The 20,893-nt window shown below is 38.5% G+C and overlaps 1 protein-coding gene across 1 annotated transcript; it reads right to left on the reverse strand.

Moving 5' to 3' along the window:
- Positions 1–7,416: 7,416 nt before the first annotated feature.
- Positions 7,417–11,726, reverse strand: DCAF12L2 (DDB1 and CUL4 associated factor 12 like 2). Its single transcript, XM_049644247.1, has one exon. It carries the CDS (start codon positions 11,650–11,652, stop codon positions 10,279–10,281), a length of 1,374 nt encoding a protein of 457 aa, XP_049500204.1. The 5' UTR covers positions 11,653–11,726; the 3' UTR covers positions 7,417–10,278.
- Between the last annotated feature and the right edge of the window lie 9,167 nt (positions 11,727–20,893).

Genomic DNA, 20,893 nt, shown 5'->3' on the forward strand with positions numbered 1-20,893 from the left:
GGCAAGTTATTTAACTACTCCTTTGTAAAACAGTCATCTGTAAAATGTGGATTACCATAAGGATTAAATGAGCAAATCTTTGGAAAGTATTAATAACTGGCACATACTAAGTACTTAAGTATTTATTAAATAAATATAAATACATAGCAGTATAAAAATTGAGTTGTACAGAAATTTGCTGAACTATTGCAGTGAGTGTTTACCTGTGGGGAGGTGAGAAGAGAATTTATAATTATAGTGTTCAGTGAGGGCTTCTATTTCATCTATGATTTTACTTTTAGTTAATTCTAGATGTTAGAAACATGAATTTTTGTTACATTACATGTACGTTTTATTATTTTCAAAATTAAAAGTCAGGAAGCACATTTAACATTACCGCTATAAAAGTATGTTGATCTTGGGGCACTTGGGTGGCTCAGTTGGTTAAGCATCCGACTTCGGCTCAGGTCATGATCTCATGGTTTGTGGGTTCAAGCCCCGCGTCGGGCTCTGTGCTGGCAGCTCAGAGCCTGGAGCCTGCTTTGGATTCTGTGTCTCATTCTCTCTCTGCCCCTCCCTACTTGTGCCCTCGCTCTCTGTCTCTCAAAAATAAATAAATGTAAATAAAAAATTTTTTTAAGTATGTTGATCTTTAAAGATCAGTGTTATATGATCTTTAATAGTCTTTATAGACCTATACAATTTTATCATTCATTAATCCTACTCTTGGCCATATATTCTGTAGGTACATGTTAATAATAAGAGATGAACGAATTGTCATAATAATTTACCATTTTCTTTTTCTCTATAAGAACTGACCTTAGGAAAAGCTTAATTGGTAGAAAAGCTTCTAAAAGATAGTCATTTACCCCACCTGATTTCCTGTAAGCACTGCATAATACACTGTGTACCTTGATTTTTGACATTCACAATGCCAGAACTAACTGCTATTATCTGAGCAGCAACTCAAAATATTGAAGTAAGAAGAAGGCTCAGTTGTTACATAGCTTTGAAGCTTTGAAATTTTTTTAAATGTTTAAATATTTCCAAAGAATAGTAGTGCCAAGTTATCATTCATTACTCAATACTCAGCCCAGCAAATTGGAAAAAACACAACAACAATAACAGATGTTGTGGGTGACTACAGTGCTCTGCCATTAGTTTGACTTGTGTTTTTCATTTTGAGACTGGGCGAGTCACCCACAGAGAGTTATAAAGTAAAACAAAGAAGATTCAAGATTTTAATAAGACATCACCTTGAGCTCCTCATGTTGAAGATAGTTTATCTCTGTCTGTATGCAAGTGTTTATATATGTAAACACTCAAAGATAGAGACCCCAATAAACAGGCACAGTCATAAAATCTCTTTGCAAGTGAAGATGAAATACTGGCTGCTACATACATGTCACACAGTATCATTATTCTATTGAGATCCTGAAGGTCAAATATATGTCTCTATCTAATGTCCCTTCTCAGCAGAAGGCTCTGATCCTACTATGATGTCTCTGCCCCTTTGCTTATGGAAGTTCCCTTTTACAAAGGGAATTATTTAATCCATGATCTCAGACTTTTATCTTATTCTGTATATAATATTTATTTGGTTTTCCAGAACAATATTATATTCTCAGGTTGCCAAATTCAAAACAGCTAGATGGGTTGGGAGAGATTATTAGTTATTCAATTGGTAGTTTTGTCCACATTAGTATAAATTACTGATTTGAATGATTCTTGGTGAACTGATTCATCTGTTTATAGCTACATCAACCAACTATTACGTTGTGTGTCAATATTTTGACTAATTTCTGGATAAAACCTACTGAAAAGCAAGACAAATGAACAAATTTAGGTATTGTATCTCTGTTTTATTTTGTATTCCCAATGATAAGTATTTGTGATATTTAATTGAAGACTCATGCATTGATTATAGCCCTTCATAAGTGAAAGTGTGTAGATTTCAGAAGTCCTTTGATTAACAACAGGGAGGTATGTGCACTAAATATGCTCCCATGTATTGGTAGTACTCAAGTCCTAATACTGAGAATAAAAGACTTTATGAATTATCTTTCTTCCTTTTCTTTGTCTATACACTCAATATAACTTCTCAAGTTCTGAGTGATTATTTTTCTCCTTGCCCCTTATAAATATGAAAACCAAGTCCCATTTTTGTCATAGTTTAATGTAATGTACGACTGCCCTTATTATCAGTAAAGGACATCAGAGATGGGAACAGATTTAAGTATTATAGCAATGAGTAAGAATATATCTTGGCTTATTCCAAAGCTAAAATTCTCCTCTCCACTATAATTATAGTTGGGATGTGGGACTAGGGAAGATTAATGGACATTTAAGCATTAAGGCTCAAACCAAAATTATGGTCATATAATAAGCAGAGAAATGTTTTGGGGAAAATATGAGTGTGCCAGAAAAGTGGATTTCTCTAGTGTAGTAACAGGTTCTCCAAATCAGCTTCTAGCTATGAATATTATATATATAAATTATATCACACATTATATAGAGATTATACATAAATATTATAACATAGTTTATATACCATGATTCTATATCATTAAAACCTATTATATATAATATATACAATATAACCATATATGTAAAATATATACCTTATATATGGCAGGAAAGGTTGAAGAACAACATGGATTCCTGAAATTGGTAGGTGCTGGATCATGTACTGCATTGGGGTCAGGAACATTTGTAGCATTATTCTGTAGACAGTGAGGTAGTGCCTATGTCATTCTCACACTACTTGCCCAAAATCAACTGTTTTGAGGAGATGAGAAGAAAAACATAGAAAACCACAGTTCTGTCAGGTGTTAATAGGACAAAAATTTCTAAGGCCAATTTTGAGACACACTGAATTGTTTATCCCTTCTTGGAGGGAATACAGTTGGTCACTATTACAATTGTTTTGGCAAAAAGCCTTCATGGACTTCCATATTACATAAAAATGAATTTTTCTCATCTCCAGCTTTTTTAGCTTCTGCTGCATTGAGCACCATTGATCATTCCTGTCTTCTCCTTCTCTTCCCCACTCCAACTAGGCCTTTCAAAAGGTATCTTCATTGTTTTTCCCCTTGTTTGCTTAAGAAATACATATTAGACTGTTCAAACATTATTTAAATATGTAAAATATGATGAAAGTCCCCTATATTATATACTATGTCTTACACACATTAACCCTTTTGTACATATTCTTGTACATACTGTAAACTTGTTATCTTCGTCCTCCTATTTTTAAACAAAAATGGATTTGAAATTTGCTTATTTCATCTAACATTATCAAGGCTACTTCTCCATGTCAGTACATAAAGAATGAGCTCCAGAATTTTAACAATTGTATAGTATTCCACTATTTAGAGAAATGTCCAACTAGACAAGCCCATCCATGGACACCCCTCCAACTATGCTTGCGATTTCAAAACTCACTCCTTGTATTGATATATGTCAAAGTATATAGCATGGAATCTTTGTGGGAGACTCTCTGTGAATACTGGCTTCCATCAAAATGACAGCATTCTGATAGTTGTATCTTAGGCTTATGGTAACCCTGATCAACTTTATTTATCAGAGTGACCCTATCTATTTTCTGTTTTCCAGAACATTGTCAAAATATCTGATCTGATATTCACGGCACTCTTTCTTATAGCATTAACATGCAGTTTTTCGATTTAAATAATATTGATGTCACTTCTATAATATCCTTATAAGGAAGTATCTTGTTTTGAACCACAAGCTCCACTGAATTGTTAAACTGATTAGTTTTGCATATGGCCAACATCATCTTTGATTTTGATTATTAGAGTTACCTACTAACTGATGCCCCTCCTTCTCTGTCTTCTCCCTACTACAGTTTATAGTATATTATCAACACAGCATCTAGCTTTCCTTCTAAAACATAAATCCCTTGTTCAAAACCCTCCTTGGCTTTTCATTTCATTCAAAGTAAAGTCCAAGATTCTTATAATTTCTTCCAGATCTCTGCATGGTATTGTCTTCCATTACCTCTCTGACTCTACCCCTTTCTTCATGCACTCTGCTCCAACAATACTGGTGTACTTTCTACTGCTCTAACACACACCAGGAATGGTCCCACCTCAGATCTGTATACTTGATATTCCCTCCACCTGCACACTCTCTTCTCTGATATAGCTGCAAGACTCATTTTGTCACTTCCTTCAAATCTCAGCTGAAATGTTAACTTATTGAGCAGGTTTTCACTAACAACTTTATTTAAAATTGCATCTCATCCAGAATTCCTAATTCGTATTCTCTTTTGTAATAGAATAGAAAGGCCAGAAATAAACCCATACATATATGGTCAATTAATTTATGACAAAGGAACTAAGAATGTAAAATGGGGAAAAGACAGTTTTATCAGTAAATGGTGTTGAAAAAATTGGACAGCACTTGCAAAAGAATGAAATTGGACCACTCACTATCTTACATCATACACAGAAATCTATTCAAATGGGTTAAAGAGTCTACAACAAACTAAAAGTCCTCTGCATTGCAAAGTGAAACCATCAACAAAATGAAAAGCCAGCCTATGGAATGGGAGAAAATATATGCAAATCATTTATCTGATAAAGGGTTCATATCCAAAATATATAAAGAACTCACGCTACTCAACAGCAAAAATCTGATTAAAAGTGGTCAGAGGATCTGAACATAATTTTCCCAAAGAAAACAGACACACAATGGCCAACAGACACATGAAAAGATGCTCAACATAACTAATAATCGGGTACATAAATGCAATCAAAACCGCAGTGAGGTATCACTTCACACCTGTTAGAATAGCTATTATCATAAAGGCAAGATAACCAGGGTCAGCAAGGATGTGGAGAAAAGTGAACCCTTCCTTATGCACTGTTGATGGGAATGTAAATTGGTGCCGCCACTATGGAGAACAGTATGGAGGCTCCTCAAAGAATTAAAAATAGAATTACCATATGATTCAGCAATTCCACTGTGGATATTTATCCAAAGGAAATGAAAGCACTGACTCGAAAAGATATATGCACCCCCATGTTCATCACAACATTATTTATAGTAGCCAAGGCATGGAAACAACCTAAGTGTCCCTCAAGAGATGAATGGATAAAGAAAATGTGGTATATATATGCACAATGGAGTACCATTCAACCATAAAAAGGAGATCCCATTTATAACATGGATGGATATGCTAAGTGAAGTAAGTCAGACAGAGAAAGACAAATACCATATGACTGCACTTACAGGTGGAATCTAAAAAAAATGTGCTCACAGATACAAAGAAAAGACTGGTGGTTGCTAGAGGTACAGGGTGTGGGAGGAGGGGTTGGTTAAATAGGTGAAGGGAGTCAAAAGATACAAACATCCAGTTATAAAACAAATAAGTCCTGGGGATGTAATTTATAGCATGATGAATATAGTTAATAATAATGTATTGTATATTTGAAAGTTGCTAAGAGAGTTAATCTTAAAAGTTCTTATTATAAGAAAAAAACTTTAACTGTGTATTGATGGGTGTTAACTAGACTTAGTAATCATTTCACAGTATATACAAAAATTGAATCATGTTGTACACCTGAAAACTAATATAATGTCAATTATATCTCAATAAAATATTAAAATTACATCTCCCCCAGAATTCCTATCCCCTCTTCTCCTTTACCCTCATTTATTTTATTAGCATTGGTAACCATCTGATACACCATTGTTTTGCTATTTTGTATGTTTATTGTCTCTTTCCTTCTCAGTGGACCACAAACCTCATGAGGGCATAGCTTGCTTATCTTGTTCACCATAGTATTTCCAGAACCTGGAACAGTGCCAGGTATAGGGTAAGCATTCATGAAATATTTGCTGAATAAGTAAATAAGTAAAATAGAAAAGTATTGATGTTTCATACATTAATTTCAAAACAGAACACCTTACTACAATATTTCATTGTTTCAGTTGGCTGTTTCGGATGATTTTTTTACAGTCACATCATCTGCAAGTAATTATAACTGCTTTCTCTTCTCCAATATTTATACCTTTTATTTTTCTATCTTTTCTAATTGCTGTATCTAGAATTTTTATAATAATATTAAATAGTGATGGTGGTTTTTAGAATCCTTGTTTCATTCCTTACTTTCATTGGAATTCCTCTGATACTGTATAATTTAAGAGGACTCTGGTTAAGATTGGAAACAATAAGAAACACATACACACACACACACACACAACCATTAGAAGACTATATTACCTCATACTTTAAGAAAAATTTTATCAAGAATTTTAGTAGGGTTTTATTAAATTATTTATTGGAATATACTAGCACGAGCCTGTGTCTTCTCACTTAACCTGTTAATATGATACATTACAAAAACAGATTTCTTAACAGCCAACACTCTTTGCATCCCAGGAACTAGCTTCACTTTGCCATGGTTTGCATAGTTTCTTTTTAATACACTGATGGATTATATGCAGTGTTTTTTAAGACAACTTGCATTTATCTATCTATATATGTAAAACAGGTCTCTTAATTTTGTGTAATTTTAGTCAGTTTTGTTATTAATAGTATGTTGGCCTCATATAGAAAAGAGTAAAATTTACTCTATGCTCTGAATCGGCTCAAAATTAAATATTCCCTGACAATGTGAAGTAATTTATTTATGACACCACCAAGCCTAGCATGCCTATTATATGCTTATATGTTTAAATGCATGATTTTCTTAGAGGAAAGAGCATATTAAAAAATAGCTTTCACAATTTTTTAGGGTTAATGGTCCGTTCTGGTTTCTAATTTATTCTTGGAAAAAGTTTAGTTATTTAGTCTTCTGATAATTTTCACTCAGAGGTTACATTTACCTGCCTAGCAAATAAATCTGTGCCTGTGATTATTTCTTCTTTCTTCTAATTCTTTGTATTTGTGCTCTTGTGATTGTGATGCTGAGGAAAGGAGCATCTTCCGCCGGATACTTCCTTTGTCCTTTGGCAGCCTGGGAAAACTGGCAGAGACCCGCACCTGTGGCATTGAGGGAGGAACTCAAACACGAGCTAGTAGCAGCTGGTGATGAGGTGATACTTCACCTCTCTGAGGCTGCCAGGGCTTCAGCATGGCTGCCAGAGATGCCTGTGCCAGGATGCTGTTGGGAGTGCTGGAGATATCTCAGACCAGTAGGCTAAGTGGTCCAGAAATCACTGTGAAGTCCTGCTTTGTAAATAAGGTCTGACTTTTCATTCTCCAAGAAGGTACCAGCAGTTGACCAATGAAACAGCTTAATTAGTGGACTGATGAGAAGTCCTAGGTAAAGTATTTAGGGAGAATATCTGGGAGAAAAACTGCCCTTTGCTATGGGGGTTAAGACTCCAAAATTATTATAAATTATTATAATTTAATTCAGTATTAAAGAAATATTTTGCTATCTCAGGCTTATGAGGTGATGGCCTTTGAGTAAAATAATCCTCTTCTATTTTATATTCTTCCCACCTCTATTTTTGTTCTCCATTTCTTTTTAGGATCCTTGATAGGTTTTTCTATTCTGCTTGCTTCCAAAAGGGAAAATTTCCCCACATTTCCTATCACTCACTTTCCCAGCAGTGAGAAATCTCATTCTGGGATATATAGCCAGTTCTTCACTGGGTATGTTCTTCTGATGTCAAATAAGCAACTCAAATTCAACATGTCCTCAATCGAGTTGATCCACGTATATCCTCTGTGCTTATAGTCCCTAGATTTGTTTGTCACTATTCATTTACATTCAAGCCAAAGCCTTAGAGTCCACCTAAATTCTTTGCCTTTCTTCACCCTCCACATGAAATACCAAATACGGTTCATTTTATTTTCACCTCATTTTTCTAATAACTTCCTTCCTCTCCACTTACCTCAAATATTCTAGCTCAGGCTCTCATCATCTCCTTCTTGGATTTTCTTTACTGACATGTGATGCATTGAATACAAGTGAAATAAGGGTACAATAAACCAAAGAACCCTACTAGGTCCAGCTAAGAATCTAAGGAAGACAGTCCTTTGTAATCCATCTCCAGATATGTGAACCTGAACTGTAGGTGTTATTGGTCTTTGGTTTGACAGTATTTTTATTGTTTGCCCTCATTTCCCCATATTCTTGATCTGTTTCAGAACCTACTTGGTACTCTGACCACAAATCTAACCCAGCCACAGTGGCTTAGAAAGGATCAGGATCAAGCAGATATGTGATTGTCAAAGAGCACAGAGTTTTATGACCCACAGCTGGCAAGGGTATGGTGAAGTAGGCATGCATACATTATTTATGGGAGGTTAATCTGGTAGTACTTCTTTGGATGGTAATTTGGCAATGGCTATTAAATATAAAATTGATCCAGCCATTCCATTTCTAGGAATTTATCCTGCGGATCTACTTACACATGTGCACAAAAATGTATGCACCTAAGTAATCACTGTAGAATAGCTTATAGTTACAGTAAATAAGAACCAATATACATGCTCATTAAAGGTATAATGAATAAAGTATGTGCCAATCATACAGGGAAATATATACAATTAAAATTAATTAGGTAGATAGGTATAAGAAAAAATCTCTAAGATTTTGTGATAAATGGCACATTTATATAAAAATTGCATACACACATACATATATGCTTATATATGTATTGACTATACAAACACAAAATATACTGCTTGTGATCTATGGGCAGGAGATCAGGGATCTTAGGGTATGAGACTCACTTTTCACCTTACACTTTTTATACAGTTTGACTTGTTTGGTCATGTGCATGTATTACTTATCTCGAATAAAACAAAACTAAAGACCAAGTCTTGATAGACATAGTTTAAAATATTAGGAATATGTGCATATCTAAAATGGTATACACATGTGCCTTTTTTTCACATGGGAAGTAACACAAAGACATACACAAATACACAGCATATGTGAGTAGGTAGCTATAAACACAACATGTACTTTTTTTTGTAAATAAAGTTTTTTAAATCATCTTAAAAACATAAGATACCAAATTGTCCCAACCTATAGCATGTATATTTTGATAAGGCATTCAAGATGTTATTTCATCTTTTCACCCATGATAGTAGCATAAGTTTGCTTTTCAAAAACAAATATACAGAGTAATGTGTGCATAGCTGATGTTTCAGTTTCATCTGGTCTCTTGGAAGATTTTGACTTTGATAAATATATTCCTAGAAGACAATTAAGAAAAAAATAGATATGTAAGCCTTTAAAAACCTTAGCCTAGTTCTTAATTGCTAAAATGCTAAACAAGTTTTATTTTTTCTGCAATCCATCACATACACAATCCTGATAAAAGAAATACCTATGTATATAATAAAAAAAATTGTCAACAACATCTACATTGAGCACAACAGCGGGCCTTTCTGTATAAATGGCTGCCTGGATAGTGTTACCTAAACTTTAAAGAAATGTTTACCCCAAAAAGAACTTCCCTGATTGTCCTGCCATGTATAGGCCAGTTTTGATTAGCTATGGAAATCTGTAGCATAAATGATACCCAGGAAAGCAGGCTGTGTTATAGCAGCTTTAAACAAGAAGGCTGAGGACCTGGGGCTAAATTTTACTGAATAAAATTTACTGAATAAAATAAAATTACTAATCAAAATTGTGATTAATAGGATGAACACTATTCTAAGATTTCTTGACGAAGAAAACATATTTTTAAATATTTTATGTACCAAAAATATACAAACAACATACAACCAGGTTCCAAAATCCAAATGAAACAGGCCCCAAATGGTGGCAATCCAGATCTTAAAATGCATTTTCTAGAGCAGAGCTATATACCTGTTCTCTTATATATATGAAGGGTAGTTCTTCCAACCAGCCCCAAAGATACTTTTTAGCATACATTTTCCCAAAATACCATACATCTGAAATGTGTAGAAGACCTGAACATACTGTTGAAATATTGGTAAAAAAAGTATTGAATTGTAGGGGGTACCACCTCTACAACAGCCCAAAGAAAGAGCATATGTCAATCACTCAGAGAACACAATTAAAGATTAGACAAAATTCTTTGTAAGAGGAGGCAAAAAACATGGTGGTGTTGGGAGAGGTACAGAAAAATCTTAAAGCCAACTTTCGATTGCCCAAAGATCACCTTTGATTTCTCTCTCTCTTTCTCTCTCTGCCTAATACACTAAACACAGGTAAGCTGGGCACTTTCAACCTAGAAGACAAATGCCACAGTAAGTTAAAAAGCACAAAGCACAGCGTGAAAAAGAAAGTGAGAGGGGACTGGAAAGTAAATCTGGGCACTTTGAGAATACATTGGCCATCTTTAGCTCCAGAGGCCTGCGTAGTTCCCGTGGAGGCCTGAAGGGAGAGGCCCTCCAGCCACGAAGAGCTTCATCTCAGGCCAGTTGTAGCAGTGGGTGTAGAGCGCGTTGGGGAACTCCCCTATACCGCCAAAGTAGTTCACCCACAGGTCATCGTGGTTGAGCCAGCCTCTGCCACAGGTGAGCTTGAGCTTCCTTCCTGAGGGCCCAGGACAGGAGTCTGGGCTGCCCGACGCCCTCTCCTCCAGGAACTTCTGGGCACGGATGTCATAGAAGAGCAGGGAGCCATGGCCTGTGCCCACGGTGATGATGTGCTGGTAGAAACTCAGCGAACGCACCCCTGTGCCGCCCTCTCGGGAGCACAGGGGCCGGATATTCTGCTGGCGTTGGCGTGGATCTAGGAAGGAGACATGGGACTGGGAACCCACTGCATACAGGGACAACTCTTCGCAGTAGGTCAGGCACACATTCTCTCGGCAGTAGGGCAGCCTAATGGACAGCAGCCTAGACAGAGAGCTCCGGGCTTTCCACAGGTGGAAGTAGCCGTCCAGGGACACGGCTCCCAGCTCCTGGTTCTTGCCACTAAAGGCCAAGGCCCGCACCTTGCGGTTACTGGGGCTGGTGCTGGACCTGGGGATGGTCTCCATGTCCCTCGGACGGATGTGGGCGTACACAGGAAGCCCCGCGTCATTGTGCCAGGCGATGCTGCCATTGAACATGTCGGGGTCCAGCCGCCACAGAGCCACAGTGCCGTCGCGGGAGCCGCTCACAGCCACTGTATCGCTCATCCAGGCGATGGTGAAGATCCAGTCCTTATGGCCGTGGCGGTCGCCCAGGCACACGGGGTCCAGGGTGGGCAGCCGGTAGACGGCCAGGCTGTTGGGATTCTCTCCCCCGGTGGCCAGAAGCGTCTTGGAGGGATTCAACTCGATGGCGTGGATGCCGCAGCTCGGCTGGGCCCGGGCCAGCCAGGGCCCCCGGTCCCGCATCAGGGGGATGCGCGTGATTTGCCCCGAGTGCACGTCCACCACGAAGAGGGTGTTACATTTGGTGCCGCACACGACCTGCCTGGCGTTCAGCCACTGCGACGCGAACACCTTGTTGAGGGTGCCCAGGGCCAGCTCGCGCTCCCTCAAGAGTTCGGGCAGCTTCTGCACCGCGTAGCCGCGCAGTTCGCCCTTGGAGCCCGACAGCCCGGCGCCGCCCCGCGCGCCCACCTCGCGGTCCTTGAGGTAGTGCACCAGCGAGCGCCGCGTCGCCGGCCGCTTCTGCTTCTTAGGCAGCAGCGGCCCCTCTGCGTCCGCCGCCGAGCCCTGAGACGACGAGCTCTCGGCGGGCGCTTTCCGCTTCCTGCTACCTGTTTGCTGCGGGGCCATGGTGGGCGGCGGGCGAGTGGCCGCGGCGGCGGCGGCGGCACGGCGGCGGCGGCGGCGGCGGCGCGTGGCACCCGTGTTGGCCGTGGTGGCGGCGGGGACCGCGGCGCCTCCGCGTCAGCCGGGAACGCGGGCTCTCAGGGGGCAGGCTCGACCGCAGGGCGCGGAGCCTACCGAGTCCGGGACGCGGCGGCGGCGGCGAGGGAAGCGAGAGCGGCGGGCGGGGCGAAGAACGGGGACCGGAGGGAGCGGGGCGCGGGCGGAGCGCGAGAGGAGTGCGGCGATGAGGGCTCAGGCGGCGGTGGCCGGGATCTAGGCGAGGGCGGGAAGTGCGGCCGGCCGGGCGGCGGGAACGAAGTCTGAGTGGGACAAGGACGACGCAGGGGGAACCGAGTGTGAGGGGGTGGGGGCAGCGGGAGGAGCCGGCTAGGAGCAAACGGGGGGCGCAGGGTAGCACACGCCAGGCTGGGAGGGGTCGGGAGGGGGGCGGGAGGTGGGGAGTGGAGCCCGCGGTGGGGATACTCACCCAGGGCCAGCGCTCCTAGATCCCTGAGCCGAGCCGTCTCCGGAGGACACATCCTAGTGCGCCTGCCCAGGCCCTCTGCTATCCTACTCCAGTCGTTTCACTACCCTCAGGATAGCAAACAACTAGCCTTCTTAAAATCCCTACTTAAATAAAATCTGAAAGGAAAAATAAAGTATGAAGCTAGAAGGAGCTCTAACAATTATATGTCGAAGGAACAAACGTGTGCTTAGTGCAATCCTGGGAGACTCTTTGCAGCAAAGAGAATGGAGATGTTTAGCAGAGGCAGGGAGACCCTCCCCCTTAGGTCTGTCCTTGCAGCTCACCTGCCCCAGCCCTTCCGCTGGGATTCTGTTACAAATTTTCAGTTTTTTTTTTCTTTTTTCTCAAACTGAGGTCCCTCAGTTCCTGCACCAGAATCTGAGGGGGTGTGTTCCAAATGTAGTTGCCTAGGCGCCACTTCCTGCCGGGGGTGGAGTCAGGACCCTGTGATCCAAGGCAGCCTCTGGAACCTAGAGAACTGCGTTTAAGGTGGGGTTGGGGGCTGGGGTAAGACAAGTGTTCCTCCATGGTGTTGAGTTCTCTTGAGCCTCAGGGTGGAACAGTGGAATGGTGTGGGAGAGGTCCAGAAGAAGGATACCTCTTTCCCTGCTCCAGGGAGGAAAGGTTCAGTCCCCACTGTCAGTCCCAGGAGAGTCCCAGGTGCCTGAATTGTCTTGCATGGGAGGCCCCCTGGGGGATTGGGGCAGGGATATACAGATTACTCTAGGCACAGATGGTGAAGAACTTTCCAGAACGAGGTAACCACATAGAACAATGGTGGAGTGTGGGTGTTCAGACTATGGGTTTAGCAGTCTCACGATTTGGATGCTGCATATCTGGCTTTGCAGCTTCAGAGCAACCTATTTGGTTGGCAAGCCTAAATTTAGACGTACTCAATTACACAGTGACACGAGTGGCTGGTAGCTGACACCAACTCTGCAGACACCCCAGTCCTTCTCTCCAAAACCTTGTTTGCTGTGTGGGTGCATGTGGGAAGTTGAATTGCCTTTTCTGACCGAGGGAGAGCTTAGAAGTTACTTTGTTATTGCTTTTCTCCCCCTTCTCGCAGCCCTTTTTGCACCCTCACCTCAAATGCACAAACTCCAAGTACAAAAACCATATGCCCTTTGCACCACCCCCATCCAGCTGCTGCATCCTAGTACCCACTGCTCACCCTTATTCCTCCCTATGTTTAATGCCCTATCCAGAAGCTGAGGGTAGTGGAGAGGGAGTGACTTGACAATGAAAAAAATGTTGACAACTTCATAATTAGAACTGATGTTACTAGAGAATAAATGACAAATTCCTTTAACGTAATCTACCATAATGTGTTTTTTTTTAATTACACCTCAGAAAAATGGATACTATATAGTATAAATTCATAACGTACTTTTTACTGTTGTGGTAGAGCAAAATAGGCTGAACATTTTGGGAGATTGATAGATACACATAGGTACAGATTGCTAGATATATGTTTTAATTGTGAAAATAATTCCTATAACAATTACTATTTATTGAGAACCTTTTTGTGTCATTGGCTGGAGGACTGTGCTAAACACTTCAAATGGACATTCAACTTCACAAAAACTTTGTAAGGCAGATTCTACTTTTATAGCCATATTTTAAAATGAGGGCACTGAGGCCCAGAAGAACTAATGACTCCCCTATGGTCGCACAGTTAATAAATGGTAAAGTCATGTTGTGACTCTATGTGTGACTCCAAAGTTTTTACGACTAACAACTGCTCTATATTATTCAATAAATGCAATTTTTCTATTTCCATGTAAACTACCCCTATGATGGAAATTTTACAGACATTACAATCTCATGCACTTATGAAACATAGCCAGAATTCCTAAAATAAATGAATAAACCCTGAATCAACTTATGTACAACACTCCATATGATACATAAAGGCAAAAATAGAACCTATGAGACATATTTTCTTTCACACAAATTTTTTAATTAATATTTATTAAAAATAATAACAAATGCCTACATTTTTATAAAAATAACACTCATATAGACTTGGTATTATGTCTCTCCACTCCTTTGATAATATAATTGCTCAATATTTATGTATGTTTGTAGTCACTGTTCAGATTTCTATTTTGTATTGATAAATGAGGTGTGATAATTTCATCTAGAATACAATACATGAAATACATTTCATTTATGTCTACACTTTCAAATTTCTCAGAGTTTTTTATTTGAAGATGTAAGATTTACAGACCAAAGTCAAATGGTATGGAGAGATTTAGAGTGCTGTATATCAGCTTGCAAATTTGAATCTTTATTCGTATCAGATTGCTTCCATTTTTAGGAAAACACAATGTCTGCTAACACCTAAAGTTATACACAGTACATTTATAGTTAAAGTAATAGATGTAATGGCATAACAAAACTTCAGCTGTCTGCATAGACTTCTGAGCATGAGGGTCTCCATTAGGTATTTTTGTTACCTATGAGGGCCAATGTGTATGAGTGTAAACATCTTGTCAATCATTACTGATCTATTTCTGTATTCATCACTGCTTTTTGCTAGTAACATTCCCCTGGATAAATTTGTATCAGCCTCACCTATCTCCCTTATGCCAGAATCCCCTTCATTGGATGGAGTTCTATGTGAGTGGTTTCAGACCATTGTCTCATCCTGTTCTCTAGTTACTTCATATGTTTAAATGTTATTTTTTTAATCATATAGTAAAGTTCACAAAGAGTTACATAACATTTCCTGCTTCGTTCATACCACCACATAGTTCTAGGTTTGCGCTAAATGGTTTATAAAACTTGTGTTTGGGGAGCGTCTAGGTGGTTCTGTCAGTTGAGTGGCTAACTCTTGATTTCGGCTCAGGTCATGATCCCAGGGTTGTGGAACTGAGCCCGGCGTTGGGCTCCACACTGAGCGTGGAGCCTGCTTAAGATTCTCAATCTCTCTCTCTCTCCCTCTCTCTCTCTGTCCCTCTCCCCCATTCATGCTCTCTCTCTCTCTAAAATAAAAACAGAGAACAAACAAGAAACTTGTGTTTGTCCTGTTGATAAACTAATAGAATAAAAGAGAGAAAGCAAAATGAAATATCAAAAAGAAGATATTTTGAAATCAAATTACTTGAGTGGTGAAACTGATTTGTAATAATGCCACATAACTTGTTTGAAGTTATCCTGTAGATAATCTAGACAACTTCAAATTCTATCTACCATCTATCTATCTATCATGTTTCTTTTCAGCGTTTTGGACAATTTAATCAACTGTGTCTGTCCAGCTTTCTAATCTATGAATGAAGAAAAGGATCTATTTATTCAGAAAACAAGTTAGATTACCAATTTAAAATTAGTTAAGGCAGAAGATGTACTTTACTATGGTAGCATGAATATAAGCTTGGTTAGTAAGTATGATGCAAATTGTTTTGAAAATATTACTATTTTTAGCATCAAAGGTAAAATAAAAAGTACTGAAAGAGAAAGTAGAGGTAACGGTAGAACTTGTGGGTCAGTAATTAGTTTTTTTGAAGAAGTATTCAATTATGAAAGTTTATTTTATACATTCAATACAAAAATAGATCTTATGAATACAGACTTTATAAATTGGGGCAGATTCTCAAGTACAAAGGCATCTGTCTTCAGAAATGGGGTTATATAATTATTTCCAATATATTGTATAAAGAGGTAAAGCAAGTCTGTCCTTAATATTTTTGACATCTTCTCTACATTTGTATTGACAGCCCTTGCATTATCTTTATCAACAAATATAAAACACCAAAAAATGAAATGTAGTTAATTAGGCTTATTTAAAAATAATATATGACAATGATACCCTGTTATTTATAATAGACATTAGGTAAAATGTTCTCGAATTATTAAATTGGATAAATTTTTACTTGATCTCTAATTATAACACAGTCCTACCATTTCAAGCTGTGGCCTTGAACCTGGTTTACAGTCAGATGAGAGGCTTTCTCTAAACCTCATGATGCAGAAACTGGTAGAGATGACTCAGCAGGCTATGTTTCCCCTACAAAGGCACTACTAAAAGGCATATCATGTCAGATGGTGGAATAAAGGAAAGATTTATCACATTATTTCATTTACTGGAAACAGAATCCTATGGAAGGAGATAATTTTGATTCTATGACCTCTTCTTTGCCCTACCCCTTTCCATCTTCTCCAGGAGGAAGGAATGTGTCAGAGACCAAGCTGGAGCTTTGTTTAATAAGAGGTAGATTCAGCGCTGTTATTTGTTTTATGGGAGGCACAACAGTGTAGTGGTCACAACAGTGGACTTCAGAGCCACATAATTCAGTTTAAATTCTGGTTCTGTGGTTTGCTGGCCTTGGAACTGGATCAGTTGGTATACTCCCTTTACATTTATTCCCTTATCTATAATCATGGGGTGATAATAGCACCTGTGTCCTGGGGTTGTTTTGATGATTAAATGAATATATATATATATATATATATATATATATATATATATATATGCATGTGTGTATACACACACACACACACACACACACACACACACACATATTACCAACAACATATAAACCCTAATGGCTTTTCCTCTTTTCCCTTATTTAGCTTTACAAGGACAACTTGGCTATGGTAATAAGGATCTTTGCACACTGCAGTGTAATGCACACTTATTCACCATTACCAAAGTCTAGTACATGTAGAGATAAAATATTTGTAGAGCTAGCTTCTTGTCTACTCATATACAGCTCATCAATCCCTATTATCTTTCCAAGCTATAGATAAATATTTATATGGGAAAATGTATCATAGGAACAACTTTATAGTGTGCTAGTAGATTATCAAGGGATAGTTTGTTAGGTTTCATTCTGTGAACCAGCCAGACTGTGGTTTCTATTGTTAATAGATAGCAATATAAATATGCACCTCTGTACAAAGAATAGATCTTCATTTGGATTTTCCCACCTGTTAATAGTAGTTGAATTGGACAGAAGTGACTGAAGAAAACTATATAGATTATGCTCTAATATCAGGTAAGGTACATAAAAGTAGGCCTGAATGAGATTATGCCTATGATGTCCATTGATAAACAATTTTATTCCATGCTATGTAATGTCTTAACTGGATATAGATACCAAATTATTATTTTTCTTAACTTAGATACCACTTACTCCTAGCTTCAACTCCACCATATATATCAATTTCTTCTAATTTTTTATGTCCATCCCATACCAACATGTCCAACGTTCTACTTGACATTTTGAATATCAAAACATAATTTCACATTCAGCATGTATACACTCAAGATCTTGATTTCGACCCCCACACACCTGATCTTTTATTGCTTCTTGTCTTAATGAATAGTACTACCATCCATCCAGGTGTGTAAACTAGAGTCCTAAAAACTATTCTTAGACATACAATGCTTTCCTATATTCAGGTCCAGCATCCATCTCATAACATTTTTGAAATCCACTCAATTCTCACTCTCTCCATTACTGCCACCTTTTCCTAAACTGCTGTTCTGTCTTGACTAGGCAACTGAGATAGCTTCCTAACTGATTTTCCTGCAACCATTTTGGCTTTCCTCCATCCAGTTTTCCACACTGCAGCCAGAGTGATGTTTTCAAAATGCAAATATGGCCATGTCACTGTATAGACTTAAGCAAACCAATGCTATTGTCTTAGGATACAGACCCAAATCCTTAATGCAACCTTTAAGGCATATCACCTATGTTCTCCAGCCACATTTCTATCTTCTCATTACTTTTTCTGCTCCAGACACACTGGCCCCTTTAAATTTCCTCATTATATTACATAACTTCACGTCTCAGATCCTTTTCTGCATGTTGTTCTCTGTACCTGGAATGCTTTCTGCCTGCAGGTCTTCCCACCTTTTACCCTCCACAGGTAACTTACCTTGCTAACTCCTTACCTTTCAGATTTTAGTTAAGATGTCACTTTATTAGGGAAACCCTTTTGATTCCTCAGACTAGGTCAGGTCTATCATACATAGAAATCTCCTCTACTTTAATGGCATTTACCACAGGTGAAATTGCATGGTTATTTCTGTGACTCTTTGTTTAATATCCCTATATACCAAAAGATTGAACAAAAACTCCATGAGGGCAGAAGCAGTATCCACTGTGCTCACTATTGTATCTCCAGTGTCTAGCATGTCATAGAAACAATCAATATTTGTTGAATAATGATGGCTGAAATTTTAGAGACCCTAGATCTCTATTGAACTGGTATATCAGAACCCAACCCTTCATGCTATTTGCTCAACCACCTCTAAATCCCTCAACACAGCTTGGAGGGAAGAACTTTTGCTACCTTCAAGTAATATCTCAAAGATTACCTCCTCTGTGATAACCTTTTTGACGCTGCCTGATAGGTTTAAGGGCATCTCCTTTTGTACAATAAGTACATACTTCCCTAATGGCACTTAACATTCTTCATTGCAGGAGTTGATTTGTCCATTCTAAAATAAGTGCAAGCCCTTTGAAGTAGAAATATTTTTAAAAACATATTTGGTCTCCCAGAACCTAGCACAGAACCTGGCATATAGATGGCCCATACACGTGTGCTGAATGAATGAACAAATGAATTTGGTTTTTATCCAAGCCCTTGCTAATAAAATATAATAGCACTCTGAAGCCTGATTCATGTACTTTCAGTTTTATTCTTGAATTACCTCAGGCCACCAGAAGACTGGATCATAGGATTGTATTAGCTTAGTATTTGCTGAATCAATTTCACTCACTTGCACTTTAATGTTATGCTTTAGGCAGTTATGAAAGGTCATTAAAAAAATAGCCAAACAGTTATATGTATATCTCTTCTACATTTATTGTAAATCTCTTATGAAGGGCACAGTTTATCATATTGCTCAGTGTCCCCTTTATACAATGTCACACAGAAAATTAATTTTGTAATTTAATGCTGAAAGCTTTTATCTCTGTGGAATTTTATATTTTCTCCTTTCTGACCATGAGAAATATATGAGTGCAGTCTATGAAGTCAGACAGTCCTTGATTTGAATCTTGGTTCCACTTGGGAGTTTAGTTTTGTGACACTGGACAAGACAGTTTTTCCAACGTTAGTAACTTCACCGGTAAAATGAGGATAACACCTAATTTCCATGGTTGTAGTGAAGACAGATATCATGTCAAAGCACCTAGCAACGTTTCTGGCACATGTGTTCAGTATATGGTAAAAATAATTTACTTTTTTTTTCTCTTGGCTACTAGGAAGCACAAAGACAAATCCACTGCAACTACAAATCATAGCAACTATATCAACTTTTCCACTTTCTCTCCTCCTTGATCCTGATTTAGATTTTTAGAATTTTCTTCTCTTTAAAATAAGTTTTTAATTTTAATTCCAGTATACTAACATACAGTGTTATATTAGTTTTTAAGTGTACAATGTACAATTCAACAATTCTATAGGTTGCTCAGTGCTCATCATGGTAAGTGTGCTCTTTAATCCCCATCACCTATTTCCCCCATTCCCCCACCTACCTCCCATCTGGTAAACATCAGTTTGTTCTCTATAATTAAGAGTCTACTTTTTGGTTTGTCTTTTTTTTTCTTTGTTTGATTTCATAGATTCCATATGTGAGTGAAATCATATGGTATTTGTCTTTCTCTGACTGACTTATTTCACTTAGCATTATACTCTCTAGCTCTATCCATGTTGTTGCAAATGGCAAGATTGCATTCTTTTTATGGCTGAATAATATTCCATTGTATATGTATACCACATTTTCTTTATCTATTCATCTATCTGCTGAATTTTATTCTTAAAAGCTACCCCAATTAAATATGAGATAAAGGAATATAAAATATATAAATGGATTATTACCTATGAACTCTGAGCAACAAAAATCACCATTAGTTAGAAACTCTTAAGGTTATAATTATCATAGACTGACGTACAGTAGGAAATGTTGAGATTTAAGGGACAGAGAAGAAAACCTCAATATTTCTACAACTTCCCCACTTTAAGTACCACAATGTCATAAATACCACCACTATTGTTCCTCTCCTGGCAAGACTTGAAATGTAAATACATGACTATACATTAAGGTGTTATTGACTTGTTATCATCAATATTAATAGCATAAATATTAAAGAAAGGATTGCCTAGAAGTAAAGGGCATGAAGAAAAAAACAATAAAAAGACATGAATAGACACTTCTCCAAAGAAGACATCCAGAAGGCCAACCGACACATGAAAAAATGCTCCACATCACTCATCATCAGGGAAATACAGATCAAAACCACAATGAGATACCACCTTACACCTGTCAGAATGGCTAACATGAACAACTCAGGCAACAGCAGATATTGGCGAGGATGCAGAGAAAGAGGATCTCTTTTGCATTGTTGGTGGGAATGCAAGCTGGTGTAGCCACTCTGGAAAACAGTATGGAGGTTCTTCAAAAAAGTAAAAATAGAACTACTCCTATGACCCAGCAATTGCATACTAGGCATTTATCCATGGGATACAGGTGTGCTGTTTTGAAGGGACACATGCACCCCAATGTTTACAGCAGCACTATCAACAATAGCCAAAGTATGGAAAGAGCCCAAATGTCCATCGATGGATGAATAGATAAAGAAGATGTAGTGTATACACACACACACACACACACACACACACATATATATATATATATATATATATATATATATATATATA

Source organism: Panthera uncia, chromosome X (genome assembly GCF_023721935.1).
Source record: "Panthera uncia isolate 11264 chromosome X, Puncia_PCG_1.0, whole genome shotgun sequence".
NCBI lineage: Eukaryota > Metazoa > Chordata > Mammalia > Carnivora > Felidae > Panthera > Panthera uncia.

Excerpts from the sequence above, each read along its gene's own strand:
- DCAF12L2 (XM_049644247.1), bottom strand. The coding sequence starts at position 11,652 with ATGGCCCCGCAGCAAACAGGTAGCAGGAAGCGGAAAGCGCCCGCCGAG.